The 14,333-nt window shown below is 50.5% G+C and overlaps 7 protein-coding genes across 7 annotated transcripts; 5 read left to right on the top strand and 2 right to left on the bottom strand.

The window, feature by feature from the left end:
- Window positions 1-31: 31 nt before the first annotated feature.
- On the bottom strand, window positions 32-2,152 carry BX661DRAFT_81944 (GPI mannosyltransferase 2). Its single transcript, XM_051539500.1, has 2 exons — window positions 822-2,152; window positions 32-480 (listed from the first exon to the last, which is right to left on the bottom strand). The coding sequence occupies exons 1-2, from the start codon at window positions 1,962-1,964 to the stop codon at window positions 139-141; spliced, it is 1,485 nt and encodes a 494-aa protein (XP_051393454.1). The 5' UTR covers window positions 1,965-2,152; the 3' UTR covers window positions 32-138.
- Window positions 2,153-2,387: 235 nt separating this feature from the next.
- On the top strand, window positions 2,388-3,172 carry BX661DRAFT_179105 (ubiquinol-cytochrome c oxidoreductase subunit). Its single transcript, XM_051535090.1, has one exon. It carries the CDS (start codon window positions 2,531-2,533, stop codon window positions 2,804-2,806), a length of 276 nt encoding a protein of 91 aa, XP_051393453.1. The 5' UTR covers window positions 2,388-2,530; the 3' UTR covers window positions 2,807-3,172.
- Window positions 3,173-3,381: 209 nt separating this feature from the next.
- BX661DRAFT_141258 (NADP-dependent oxidoreductase domain-containing protein) lies at window positions 3,382-4,236 on the top strand (the record flags this gene model as incomplete). The annotated part of the gene is made up of 1 exon (XM_051532883.1): window positions 3,382-4,236. The coding sequence occupies one exon, from the start codon at window positions 3,382-3,384 to the stop codon at window positions 4,234-4,236; it is 855 nt and encodes a 284-aa protein (XP_051393452.1).
- Window positions 4,237-5,460: 1,224 nt separating this feature from the next.
- On the top strand, window positions 5,461-6,511 carry BX661DRAFT_218604 (major facilitator superfamily domain-containing protein; the record flags this gene model as incomplete). The annotated part of the gene is made up of 1 exon (XM_051538802.1): window positions 5,461-6,511. The coding sequence occupies exon 1, from the start codon at window positions 5,477-5,479 to the stop codon at window positions 6,509-6,511; it is 1,035 nt and encodes a 344-aa protein (XP_051393451.1). The 5' UTR covers window positions 5,461-5,476.
- A 179-nt stretch (window positions 6,512-6,690) lies between these two features.
- Window positions 6,691-9,674, top strand: BX661DRAFT_179101 (mitochondrial distribution and morphology proteins-domain-containing protein). Its single transcript, XM_051535089.1, is given in 4 exon segments — window positions 6,691-7,030; window positions 7,214-7,313; window positions 7,326-7,394; window positions 7,416-9,674. 4 exon segments carry the CDS (start codon window positions 6,777-6,779, stop codon window positions 9,606-9,608), a joined length of 2,616 nt encoding a protein of 871 aa, XP_051393450.1. The 5' UTR covers window positions 6,691-6,776; the 3' UTR covers window positions 9,609-9,674.
- Window positions 9,673-10,822, bottom strand: BX661DRAFT_179100 (uncharacterized protein). The gene has a single exon (XM_051535088.1). It carries the CDS (start codon window positions 10,638-10,640, stop codon window positions 9,738-9,740), a length of 903 nt encoding a protein of 300 aa, XP_051393449.1. The 5' UTR covers window positions 10,641-10,822; the 3' UTR covers window positions 9,673-9,737.
- Window positions 10,823-11,034: 212 nt separating this feature from the next.
- BX661DRAFT_179099 (uncharacterized protein) lies at window positions 11,035-12,171 on the top strand. The gene has a single exon (XM_051535087.1). It carries the CDS (start codon window positions 11,143-11,145, stop codon window positions 11,827-11,829), a length of 687 nt encoding a protein of 228 aa, XP_051393448.1. The 5' UTR covers window positions 11,035-11,142; the 3' UTR covers window positions 11,830-12,171.
- The last annotated feature ends 2,162 nt before the right edge of the window (window positions 12,172-14,333 follow it).

Raw genomic sequence — 14,333 nt, 5'->3', positions numbered from 1 at the left:
GCAGTGCAAAGAAAATTTTTACCGCCCTTTGCCCGAGCGCAACCAGTGGGGTGACACGCCTCGAGCGATAATCCGCTCATCTCGCAAGAAAAAAATTTTCAAACCGAATCGGCCCAGGCCAGGCACGTGATCCCCGGCTCAAGCTGGCGGAAAAAAGTTGCTGAACAGCACAACGCCGGCCAGCCCGTACGCGGCAAAGTAGCCAACCACGGCCAAGGCCACTGCTGGCGTTTTCAGCGCCGCCTTTGCTGTTGTCGTCGTCGCTGGCCGCTGGCCTGGCGCTGGCGGCGGCAGTGAAGATGCCACTACGTGCGCCGCGAACCAGAACACTGCCGGCACGCTGGAAAAAAACCGCGTTATAACCTGCACGTGCATCGTCGCAGCCGCCACGCCTAGCAGCACTGCCCAGAAGTACATGTGCGGCAGCAGCGAGTCGCCGAAGTAAGCGGCCGTTGCCCGTATCTCTGCCTCTGCCTCTGCCTCTGCCTCTGCCTCTGCCTCTGCCTCTGCCTCTGCCTCTGCCTCTGCCTCTGCCTCTGCCTCTGCCTCTGCCTCTGCCTCTGCTCTGCCTCTGCCTCTGCCTCTGCCTCTGCCTCTGCCTCTGCCTCTGCCTCTGCCTCTGCCTCTGCCTCTGCCTCTGCCTCTGCCTCTGCCTCTGCCTCTGCCTCTGCCTCTGCCTCTGCCTCTGCCTCTGCCTCTGCCTCTGCCTCTGCCTCTGCCTCTGCCTCTGCCTCTGCCTCTGCCTCTGCCTCTGCCTCTGCCTCTGCCTCTGCCTCTGCCTCTGCCTCTGCCTCTGCCTCTGCCTCTGCCTCTGCCTCTGCTCCTTCCTCTGCTGCCACACCTTGAACAGCGCTCAGCTTCCTCTTGCGCATCCGCAACCCCAGTGTCGCTACCCGCGGCGGATCGTGTGCCGCATAGGCCCACAGCCCCGCGCCTGACAGCACAACCATCGGTGCCGCCAGCAGAAAGTTTGGCAGCTGCTGCAGCGTGTAATACCGCAGAAAGCCGATATCCCAGTACTCTGTCTGCACAAACCCGTACACCGTCGACAACGAGCTTTCGCAATATGGACGCGCGCTGGCTGCCGGTGAGTGGATCGGCTGTTGGCACAACTCGCGCTTGCCAAATGCCTGGAACGCTATGAATCCCAGCGCTGAGATTGCCACCAGCACTGTCGCCTTCAGCGCCTGCCACAGCAACGCGCGACGCCCGCTGCTGCTGGCGCTCCCGTCGCGAGCATCACTGCGCACAATCAGGTCCCACACGATGAACCCAGAGTACATGACGCCATTCGAGCGGCACAGGCTGCTGGCCGCCAGGCACAGCGACGCCAGCAGGTACTTACGCCGAGAGATCAGCAGCAGCGCTGAGAACACCAGCCATGCAAATAGGCTCTCGGTGTACACCGCCGTCATAAACATGTTGGATGGCGCGACCGTGTATAGCAGTGCTGCAATGTATGCCAGCCTCTCGCTGCGCAGCGTGGCGCAGCCCAGTCTGTAGATTGTCCCCGCAGCAAGCACAAACGACACATTGCTAATGGCCACGCCGGCAACGATCAGCGCCAGCTGCCGGCCGGCCAGGGCAGCGAGCGGCGCCAGCACAGTGCGGGCCAGCAGGCGCATCAGCAGCGGCAGCAGCGGAAAAAATGCATGTTCCTGTTCGTACACGTAGCCAGAGTCCGCAATGTGCACAAAGTAGAACGCGTCCCACCGCACGACCACTTGCGCCAGTCCGCGAGCGAGACGACTGCAGAGCAGCGATAGCTGCCCACTGTTCGCACTGGGCGCTGGAGGCAGGAACACCCCGAGTGAGGCGTCGTAGTCGTCGATGACTGCGTTGGACACTATGCCCAGCGCCAAAGAGGCCATGCGCGAGACCACTGCCCACTTAATCACGCTCCAGAGGCGGCTGCGTTTGTCTTTTGGGCCGCTGCCCGACACTGCCTTGCGCGGAGAGACCATGTAACCGAGTAGAGCAGAGGGTTTGTGTTATTCGCAGAGTGCACACCAGGGTAAATATGGCAGGTGCAGCTGGGCTGGCTTTGGCTTGTGGTCAAAATAAAAAACTAAATGGTGTAACAATAATAATTAAAGTAGAACAGGACAAGTCGCTCAACACACAGTGTGCGGCAGACTATCGCTCATTTAGTTTCTTTTTGATGTCACCACTGCAGGCACAGAACAGAACAGCGGGCTGCGCGTGCATATTCGTGCCAGCCAGGCCCACTTGAATGTGCATGCCTCGCGATTAAATCCTCTGATTGCGGATCAGCTGCTTGTGCTATGCTTGTGGAGATAAGATTGGCCCGCCTTGCCTTACGCACCACAGCCCTATTTTTCGCCTGCTCGCTCGCAACGCCGCACTGTGCTTTTGGCCCTGCCGAGCGGGCCGGTTTTGTTTCTTCGGTTTTTTATAATTGCACGCTCAATTTGAATTTCGCTTTTTCTTTCTTAATTGAAACACTTTTATTTCTTTTTTGTCAATCCACCGACCAAATCACTTTTATACTTCACTCACACAGCACACTATGGGCGGACACGGATACTCTGGATCGTGGGGCAACATGGGTGGGCCCAAGCACCGCGGCATCGTCACCTACCAGCTCTCACCGTACGAGATGAAGACCAACGCCCACCTTATCAGCAAGGGCACCCACAACTTCTTCCGTCGTACCAGCTCCAACCTGGGGTACATTCTGCCCGGCGTCTTTCTGTTCTGGGCCGTCACCCACTTTGGCAAGAAGAGACACGAGTGGCTCAACAGCAAGGCTGGCCATGCCGCCCAGTATGAGGGCGAGCACTAAGTAAGAGGCGGAACCACGAGGAGAAGGAGCAGGGGCAGAAGCGGGGTTGACTGACTGGATGAATGCTGGATAAATCGACGTGCTTTCGCTATATTGCGTTTTATCTCTGCAGTGGGCCAGAGCGAGATGCTTTGAGAGAGAATGGTCAATGGGGGAGGAGACCAGACCATTAATCGCTTGGTTTGCGCATCCAAATAACCGACGATTCTGTTAGCCGTCTCCTGTGTTTTTATTTCTCTCTTTCTCCTCTGGTTTTTTATTTCTACACTGCTTTCATTTTTATTTACAACCGTTGTATTCAATTTACACATGTTTCTCTCTTTGCCCCGGCTAGATCTCTGGACTGGACTACAAGATCTACATGTGTCAATGCCATAAAGAATGTGTTTGGCGCTAAATAACTAACTTGGTGGGGGCAGAATGTGCCTTTGTATTGGTCATTCTGCTTGATCAAAAGGCCTTTCCGGTACCAAGATATTTAGCATTATCGTATGCCTTCCTTCTTCTCTGTCATTTTAAAAGGGATATTATAACACATGCGTACTCGACAGCTCACATTGAACAACGGCCTGCAGATGCCTTCTTTTGGGCTTGGCACCTGGCAGCAACGTGATCCGGACACCGTCAAACGCGTTGTCCGCCAGGCACTCGATGTTGGGTACAGACTAATTGACACAGCCAGTGTCTACCGCAACGAGAAAGCCATTGGCGAGGCATTGGCAACTGCCTTTTGCAACCAAGGCGGCGGTTTGCGCAGGGAGGACGTGTGGATTACCAGCAAACTTGCGCCAAAGCAGCAGGGGTACGAGGGCGCTATGGCCGCAGTGCTTGGCTCGTTGGAGAATCTACAGACAGATTATATTGACCTCTACTTGATTCACTGGCCCGGTGCCTCAGGAAAGGCCCTTGAGAGCCCCGAGCACCGATCCCTCCGCCAAGGCAGCTGGGAGGCGCTAGAGGAGCTGTATGCACAGGGTAAAGTGCGCGCAATCGGTGTTAGCAACTACACGAAGAGACATCTGCAGGAAATGCGTGCATACGCTAAAGTCGCTCCCATGGTCAATCAGTGCGAGATGCATCCACTTTGCCCGCAGCCCGAGCTCTTAAAGTACTGCAAGGAGAACGGCATTGTGTTTACCGCATATGCAAGCCTGGGAGAGGCCTCGCTTTTGAATAACAACCAGGAGCTGCCAGAGCTTTCCAGCGTTGCCTACCGCCGCCCGGATTTGAGCTTAGCCCAGATCTTGTTAATGTGGGGGCTCCAACACGGTGCAGCAGTGATCCCCAAGGCCTCGAGTATGGCGCGGCTGCAGGAAAATATGTCGGCTCTTGACAAAGTCTCATTGTCTGCCGACGACATGGATGAGCTGGATTCTGTGAGCCAGCAGCGCCAAAAGCACTTTTGTTGGAGCGCGGAAAATGTCGCTTAATTGGACCGGATTACAATATTTTTCGACTGAGTACGTAAATATAACTTTGGGGCGAGTGAACACCTATTTTATTTTTAGCGCTATTTTGTAGTAAAATAACAGCTGGCTTGCGGTATTTTCAAATAAGGCTTTACACCGCCAGGGCATCGATTAGAATAATTTTTTAAAAAAGTTGAATACCTATTTTTTTCACCAGCCCCAGCCGTTGCACCCACTTTATTGAAAACATACATTTGCTGCTGTGCTTTTAACATCTTTCATCACCTGTAGCATGGAGTGTAGAAGCCACATTCGCAGATGCGAGCGTGGCCACAACCAGCCAATATCGGCTACTCACTCGGAGACAGGCGCAAAAGCCTCAGTATCTGTCATATTCAAAGCAGAACTTTCTAGTTAATACTAATACTAATAATATTCTTTTTTAACCCCCCCTGAGTATTTAGAGTGGTTTCTACTGTTTCATTTTACAGTTACTTGCTATCCGCAAATTGGAACAATTCATGCTTGTACATGCCCAAATTTTCATATTCCAAAACTTTCCCCACACAAAAAACATATTGTGGTGAATAGAGAAGTAAATTCAAAGAATTTGATATAATGCCCATTTTCCATATAAATTTGTAATATATTGATTCAACGTTAAAAATCTGGGGTACTTTCTGCCAACGTATCGTTCTGCAACACTCAACAAGTCCTGTAAATGGCATTAATTCTGAATACTGTTGGCTGGCTGAATACTCTACTTTTGATCTTATATTTGTATAAAACAATAGCGACCCTGAAATTTGTGCACGTTCGTCTATATAGCCGCTCACTACAATAATTTGTTGATATTCTTTGCACCCTTTAATTATTTATTTACCTGCTAAAACCGCCTACAATCATATTATCAAGCACACATGCTGTCGCATAACAACAATAGCACAAACTCACAAACCTCATTCATGTACTCGCACCCATTTGACAATGATTCAGAAAAAAGGCCCGTTCAGACGCATTCATTGAGCGGCATAACTCTTCACCAGCTACCCAAACTACCGACAACAAATAATATGATTAAATGCGCATCAGCTGGCTGCGCTTACGCTTGGGTTATCGTTGCGTGCACCGCATTCAACATGATGTGCACCATCGGGATTGTCAATAGTTTTGGCGTATTCTCCACACACTATATCAACTTTATTTACCCTGACGTATCAACTGCAAGTATCGCTTGGATTGGCACCACAATGTCTTTTTTATGCTCAGTGGATCTATATTCACAGGCCCTTTGACAGACAAGTTTGGTTTTCGCGCGGTCTCACTCGTTGGAACTATTATCTGCAGTACCGTGCTGCTCCTCGCGTCGTTCACTAACGCGCTCTGGAAGCTTGTGCTCACGCAGGGAATTGTGTTTGACATTGGCGCCGCTTGCATATTCTCCCCATCGGTGTCTCTCACCTCACAGTGGCACAACAAGACCCGACCGTTGGCGACTGGAATCTCTGTTGCTGGAAGTGGTGCTGGAGGTATGATTTTTACCGAGATTACCCAAAAGCTGATGGAGACAGTTGGCTACAAGTGGACCCTGCGTATCCTTGCACTGATATTGTTGTGCGTCAGCGGATCAGCAGGGCTCTTTTACAAGCGGCGCGTGCCGGTTCCCAAAGGAGGCATAGACTTTATTGCGATTGCCAAGGATGCGCGGTTGATAGTGGTTGGCATGGCTGAATTCCTTGTCAACACGGGGCTGTACATGCTCTGGTACTACCTGCCTACGGCAGCGTTGATGATCGGGCAGTCCAAGCACGCATCAAACAACTTGGTTCTCTACATGAACGCCGGCAGCACTGCAGGCAGAGTCTTGGCAGCATACGCAGCCATGTACGCCGGCCCCAACAACAGTATTTTTATTGCATATGCAATCTGCTCTGTCCTCGTTCTGATTGTGATGTTGGCAGTAAAGAGCATGGTCGGGTATATAGCGCTTTCAGTTATCTTTGGTGCTCTTTCGGCAAGCTACATTTCAATAACGCCACTTCTGCTGACAGACATTTTTGGGACACAAGTTGTCACCACAGCCATGGGCATCATGAACGCGTGGTGCTCTGTCGGTGTACTCATTGGCAACCCGTCGCAGAGCGCGATCTACCAGCGATTCGATCGTCCCAATGGCTCATTCACAGCAATATCTGTTTGGGGGTTTTTAAGCTTTTTCCTCGCCGCTTGCAGTTATTTATTACTAAAGGTCATTGCTGTTCGTGGGAGCGCGCGCACCATGCTGTCCAAACTTTGAACTCATAATCAGGAATTTTCAATGCTCTAAAATTTTAATTTAATCGACCCCTGGTCTGACGAAAGCTGGATCTCAAAAGTACACTACAAAAAATAAAAATTGCGATTGTGCTTGATTTTTTCGCACTCCAACTTCTCCGCATAGATCGAGTAGACTCAAACTCTTTCTCTTCCTCTTCAATTTCTGGGGTTTTATTACTTTGAAGAAAAAAGCCATATATACATATTTGTTACGAGTAGGGCCGTACGCCCAATGTAAAATAACCATGGCGCATTGTATACATTCCAGCACAAAAAACAAACTGCGCAACAGCGGCCGATGGCCAGCAGCAGCTTTGAAGCTTTTTGGCACTGCATCGCCTTACTGGGCTTCAAAGTGCCTTGCTCAACGACAGCCGGGCCATGTGCGAAATGGAATAGTATTGGCAGCCACTGTTCTAGCTGCGGCTGGCACAGGAAGTGCGTCTTATCGCGTGGGCCAAAGTCTGTGCGCCACGATCTTCCAACCGATGCCGGCCAGGTATGCTGCAAAACATTTTGATTTATACTTGTGAGTGGAATTCGAATTTGCAAGACATTTACTGCGTGAATACTGCATTTCAAATTGCGTCTCAAAGAGCTTAAGCTTGTGTTTTAGCCCGCCTGTTTACTTATTCGATCCTTGCGCCAATATTTCTACTCATTTTTTGTTGGCACTTGATAGACATCGGTTCGAGCGCATCGCTTGCCATTTCAGACACAACAACGCAAACAGCAACCACAGCACGCATTATTTTCTCAGAGCAGCCTATCGGAAAGGCGCTGTGGCGGCAAAGTTTGGTCTGCTTCCTGGCGCATTTTTGTACGAGCACGCACAACACGGCGCTGGGTCAGATCGAGATCCAGTCAGCTGCAGCCATGGCCAGCACCCGTTTGCCAAACGCGCGGAGAGGTCACCCCTGGCATTTCGCAAACCTTGCGCCAACACAGGCAATATCTTTAGTCTACATGAGCAGAAAGCGAGCGCAATTGGAAGCAGCAAGCGTTCAATTCACACATCACCAGCCGGATCAAAACAGAACGGCACCGAACATGGCAGACCGCCAGCAGGAGACATGAAAGAAAGGCGGTGCGAGCATTGCGGCTTCGATGGATATCTGCCAGCGGCTCACACGTCTGGTTTAAACGTGTCGCCATTGCAAAGTGACAGCGACCAGCGGCGGATTGCTGCGCCAATGGCACAAAAGGCGCTTCCGGAACCGCCACTAGACCCGCTGTATTTTTACCACCACGCTACAAGACAGGAGATCCTGCGCGAGATATCCGGGTTTTTTCCGCGGCTGAGGGCTAGGCTGCGCCGCGCATTGAAGGGGTCTTACCAAAAGCGGCCCTGGACTGTGGACGACATATTCGCGCTGGCCACGTGGATAGTCATGTCACAAGCGATGCTGCTGCTCATAGGAACAACAACAACGGTGTCTGTGGTACTGTGGCTGCTGAATCGGCTCCAGTACCAGGACTGGATTGCGCGCAAACTCGGCGACTGGGTTTCATCTGCGCTGGGCATCACGGTGTCCTTCGAGTCAGCAATTGTCCCGGCTTGGGGACGCGGCACTATTAGGCTGAAGAATGTCAGAATCCACTGTGGCCCTGAGCACGGCGCGCTGATGGCCGACGGCAGCCGAGACACCAACTTTACGACCTACGAGCTCCATGTCGACCAGGTCGATGTTGCCCTTTCGCTGTGGCGGTGGATGGATGACCGCGGCGTGATCCGCGAGTGCTCGATGCGAGGGGTCCGCGGTGTTGTGGACCGACGACAGGTGTGGTGGGATCCGGATGCCGTGTACGTGCCCGGCGAGTTCCGGCGCGCGCGCCAGCCAGGATACTTTGACATGGATGCCCTGGAAGTCGAGGACATGCTGCTGACCGTGCACCCATGGCAGAACTTTCGCCCCATTACGGTGTCAATATACTCGGCCAGCCTGCCGCGCTTCAGGGACCGTTGGCTACTCTATGACGCACTCAACGCAAACTCAATTGTCGGCATGTATGATGGCAGCCTGTTCACAATTCACCAGGCACACCAGCACTTACTTGCACGGCCCCAGCAGCTGTCTGGAACTGATCCTGGCAGCAGCCTTCGCTCAGTGACAGTGCAGGGGGGAAGCGCACGCACCGCGCACGTGCAAATTGAAAACCTCAACATCGACCACATCAACTCTGGCGTCGAGGGACCCGTTGGCTGGATCACATCGGGGCGGCTGAACGTTTCTGCACTGGTCAGCTTCCCGCCACAGCCATCGGGAACGGACCCAGCCATGGCCATTCGGAAGATCGTGGACAACATCAACGACAGCATTGACGTTGTCATTCTGCCAAGCATGCCTGATTGGTCCAACCCAGAAAGGTCGCCCAACCCGGTAGTGCGCGGTCTGTATCACCTGGACATGGTGGACTCTCCACTGGCGCTGGAAATGCACGAGCGCCTCAGACGCCACGCGGAGCGCGAGAGCCAGCGCCGCCTCGAGAAGCAGCGCCAGCGCACAGCGTCCTGGAGCCAGCCGCTGGCCCCTATCCCCACGCACCAGATTGGCGGCATCCCGCGATCGGCCGCCGCCAGCCATGCAGGCGATTACAGCGGCCCCGATGCAGCGCAGCCTGCTGCGCAGCTGATGCGCACCCTCGAGGACCCCACAGCCGTGCACGTGGATCTTCAGGTCGAGTTCAATGACATCCGCGCGTCTGTGCCGCTGACTACGCCCCAGCTTGGGCACCCGCTGCTGTCCTCGGTGCTGGTGCGGCCGATTGTTGCTTATATGAATGCCCACCGCACGTCGCTGCCGATGCGCTGCCAGTTGCGGCTGCGGCCCGACGACTTTGACGGCGCGTGGAGCTTCTGGGACTCGGGTGCTGACGCCCTTATATCCCAGGGCATTGGCGCAGCCTTCACTCAGCTCGCCCACAACGAGCGCGAGCGTAATCGCCGCCTCAAGCTTGTCGGCTGGTGGAGCGTCACGGCCATCGTCAGGCAGCTAGTGCGCCTGGTGGACTTTGTCAATGGCCAGCGCGGCTTTTTTTACTACCTAGGCACAACGCCAGAGTCGGATCGCATTTGAAAGTATTTTTTATGTGGAAATTTGAAAGTTTGTTAATATACGCTATTAGTTGAACCCCCCCCCCCCACACACACACACACGAGCCAAACTGCCCATGCATGCAAACCGCGCGCGCTCTCTCGTCTGCCATCATGGTGAGTTGTAGTGGAGACACTCCTCCAAGTAGCGGCACAGGTTGTTTGACTTGTGCTTGAGCAGCCCCAGCGGGGTGTTGGGCTTGGTCAGCATAAACAGCCTGTAACTACCCAGCCGCGTCACCGCTGCCTTGCCGTTCTCGCACTCTATTATAATCATGTTCAGCGAGTTGCCCTGCATATCGTCCTGCATCTCAGAGGCGCCGTCACCTGTGTAGTCATCCATGTCGGTGTCTTTGCGCTCGATCAGACTGGGAATGCTCTCAAAACTCTGCCACAAATTTGCGGCAATTGCCAGGTCATCCTCCAGCTTCTCGCGGGCAATTGCACCCGGCGAACCTTCGATCAGGCCGTCGTTGAGTGAAGATGAGTAGGACGCGGGCTCTGTTATCGGAATGGCACTGTGCTGGCGAGGGCCATCTCCCACCGCCCCGTAATTTTGCGACAGCGACTGGTGGGATGTCTGCAGGGGCATGACTCCTGTATATGTGGCTGCAGTTGGGTGTCTTCTCTGCGAGCCCTCTGCGATCACACCCTTATACTTGCCACCGCTGCCGCTGACATGCAATGGTCCTGATGCTGCTGATAACTGCTCCCTTCCCAGCTGCATCCTCATATCGCGCCCGTAGTCGCTTCCATGCGAGTCCCCCTCATAGTTAAAATGGTGCTGCTGACTGGAAATTGGCGACTGATGGTGCCGGTCGTAATCCCCGCTCAACCCTGAACCCACATGCGTGGTAAGCCAAGCGCCATCCCGCCTGCCTCCAGTGCTGACAATGCTGCTTGGGGATGAGGCATGGGCAAGTACGACGCCATCCTCGTTGAAAAGCGCGCACACGCATACATCCCTGGTCAACGCCTGCTCCAAAATCCTTTTCAAATTCTTAGACCTGAGCATTTGTCACTGATATATCTGCTAAGGTTGTAAAAAAGGGAAAGGATATCTGGTGTGTGTGTGTGGGTGTGCTTGTACAAAGGTCACTTGTGAATTAATGATGCTAATACTGTTGTAGCAACAAAAAAATGAATTTCAATGTGAGGAAAAAAGAGTAATGATGTGAGGATAAAAAAAGAAAAGAAAAGGTGGTGTGGAAAGCAAAAAGACATAGATGGATGGCATCATCAACGCGTTAAATCAAACCACAATGCTCCACGTGAGGTCTTGATTTGGCTATAGGGATTAAATCTGATATTTTGATTGTCTTGCTTAAAATCCTACCAACTGGCTAAATTTTGATGATACAAACTGGCATTGGAAAAGTTGCCCACCACGATTCAACCTTTCTTTTTCACTTGTTTCATTTCCTCAAAAAAATCTAGTAACGATACAACTTTATTCCCAATTGTTTAAAGCGACTGTTCTCTGTGACTTGAGTGCTTTATTCTGGTCTTACCAAGCTATGTCGACTGCGGAATCAGCATGCACCAAGGCGCTGGCAACAATAGCAATAAACACTCTAGAGCTGGCGCACAACGTACACGCACGATTGCTTGTTAAACATATTGTCCAGGCCAAACTGCTTGCAGGAAATACGACCCATACATCCAGCATCTGCCCAGAGCTAGAATCAGAGGCTGCCAAGCTTTTACAAAATTGCAGAGCAACTATCAGCATCAGCGATAATGCCACAGGGCATGTGCACAGTCTAGAGTTTAGTCGCGTTAGGATTACAGGGACCGTGGTTCTTCGGCAAAGCACAGATATAGAAGGAACTTTTCTTGACATGGTGTATATTGATGACGGCACTGGTGTCGTCCCATTTACTTTAAACCTGCTACCAAACGATGTTCATGTTTCTGAAGATCTCCTGGCTACCGAAAGAGTGATGCACCAGCGTTTGCTGTTGATAAACAAGTCCGCGCAAACCCAGCTTATCGGTCAAACTGTAGAGGTCTTGGGGTGTCTTCGTTTTCTCCCCAACAGCACACACTTGAACCAACCCTGTATTTGGGTTGAGTGCAACCAACTGAACGTTAAAAGCGACCCAATGTCTGAAACGCTTGCAATAATGGAGACACTGGATGTTTACAGGCATTACTTCCCCCAGCACCCCGCATTTACTGATGTAGTGAGCTGCTTGCATTAGCAATTAAAGAACAACGAAAGATACAGCGCAAAACCTTGTTGCCATAATATGGCGATGCAACCATCACCCACCCGACCTGTAAACAAACGCACATGGGGAATGGATAATGGAGTTACTGACACACATACAAATAGTTGCACCCAAACCAAAATACATGTGCGAGTGCAATTGAGCTAGATGCTATTGATGAAATTGATGACAACCAGATTATATGCCTACTGGGTAGTTGAACATTTGATATATTAAATAAAACATTTATATTTGCAATATAATATGGTATATATAACAAATAATAAAATATTACGAAAGCACAGCTAGTTTTAAAATAATGTGAGCTTGCAGATAGCAGAGGTAAGGCCAATGGAAACAGCCTCGACTGTAGATTGTGTTGGCAGACTCAGGTCGCGCCTCTTCAAACTCCAAGTGGCTGCTCGTTCAAGCTAGAGTGCACACATGGCTGAGGATCACGGCTTCCACAGTGTGCAGACCAAATGAACCATCGCAGTAACCAACCAGATTTAGATTCTCAGACCAAGGATAGTGAATGGCCATGTTGCAGGTGGTCTTCAGATACTTGAGCACTCCCTTGGTAGCACTCATGTACTTCATCAGCAGACCCTGATTGAACAATGCAGACACAGAGGTGACCAGGGCAATGTCAGACTGAGATACTATGGCTGGGTACTTCAGTGCCACAATGACATAATGATACTCAGAGCCATTGCACTTGGTGAGGTGTGGGGCAGACCCTCTGAGGTAGACAGAGGCATAAATGGGAAGGTCGAGAGAAAATAGATACATTGTGTGAAATATAGAAAGAAATGGAAAGGCCGACATCTTTGGCCTTTTCAAAACCATACTTGTTGTCCAGGTTTTGGATGGCAGTACCCTGGTTAGTTTTGATGCTATCAAAAATGTGGTGCACATTGATGCCGAGGATTATGCTACACAGGCCCAAATTATTCATTGAAAACAACATACAATATACTTTTGTGAATTGTTGGCCTTGCTTTGTACGAACATGAGTATTTATCCTCATCTAGTCCAGTATTCTCAACCTGCTACATATTAACACAATGGTATAATCAATGGAGATAATGTACATTTTAGATAAGTGATTGTAATTGCACCATTGAACTAAAAGTGATAAAAAATATCAACCATTAATACCTATAATGAGCTCTTGGTAATAGAATGGTCAGTTGCTAAATAAGACATTAAACAACATTAAAGCACATGTCATACAATACCAATATACTTGTATAAAAACGTGTTATATTTGTGCAATTAATAGATTCATAAAGACATGTTTGATTAGTGTACCAACCTCACCATGCTTTGCCAAAATTTGTTACTTAAAACCGCTTGCATTGTTGCTGATCACATCAATGTGTATATGTGGTAGCCGTCAGCCAATGGATGCCTGGGAAGCACTGATGCAAAATTGTTGTAAAACTTTAGAATTGGGCTGACCCATGCTGGTATGCCACTGCCAAAATCCATTGTGCACAATGGAAACCATGACTGGTTGGTTATGACCAAAATTTTCGAGCCTGTGGACACAGTTCCTAGTGCCTGTACATAGCTATTAGGTTCCTTGCTGATAACATTGATTATTTTTTTAATGTATGGACCATCGGCTCATGAAACTGCATGCCTAATTCCTGATTCCATGTGTGTTAGGGACTCGCATGTTATCTCTGTTTCCACTGAACATATGAGACTGGAGACCACTGTGCCCATTACCATGTTCCCAGTATAGTTGGTTACAGATGCTATGTCGACATGGCCCTGGATATCCACTGTCACTGTGGTTGCCCAGCTATACCCATGTTGCTTGAAAACATTTTGCACTGCACAAACGACAGTGGATTTAATATTGTGCCAGTCACTCAATCCACCAATCCTGCTGTTTGTTTCAACCTGCTTCTCCCCCTGAGCAACAACCATGGTGAGCAGTGCTGTTATAATGCCATTGTCGCTAATGCACAAACTTCCAGTTATCTCTGTGCATAGATACTTGTATAGTGAGTTAATAGATGCAGCACAGATATAAAAATTGTGGACCTCAATTGAACCTAAAGCTATAAACCCATTAAGCATGCTGCCATGACTCTCTGACGTCAGCTAAGCCAGCCACTGAGCTAGGTAGCTTACAGTTGTATACATGGGATATGCGGCATCGTCAGGAGTAGATCTGTTGCTGGACAGGTAGCAAGCAACAGCTTGGCAGTCATAGTCGAATGGTTTAGCATGCACACTAGAGTTGGGAATGCCGTTCTGCAATTGGGTGCTGTTTTTGGCCTACTGGTTTATAAACGCACAGTATCCAATGCCATAGACAATGTAATAAGGCACATTGACAAATAGAACAACTCCGCTGTTGTCCTTGTGTCTGACAATGTGAACATTGACCAACTTAATGCAGCCTTAGTTACCAGCAGCTGCAAATGCTCTAATAGTGACCATGGTTTGGGGCATAGCACTCCAGCTAAAACCTACTG

Source organism: Kickxella alabastrina (genome assembly GCF_025024165.1).
Source record: "Kickxella alabastrina strain RSA 675 chromosome Unknown BX661scaffold_5, whole genome shotgun sequence".
Lineage (NCBI taxonomy): Eukaryota > Fungi > Kickxellomycota > Kickxellomycetes > Kickxellales > Kickxellaceae > Kickxella > Kickxella alabastrina.
This window is presented reverse-complemented; position numbering and strand designations above follow the sequence as displayed.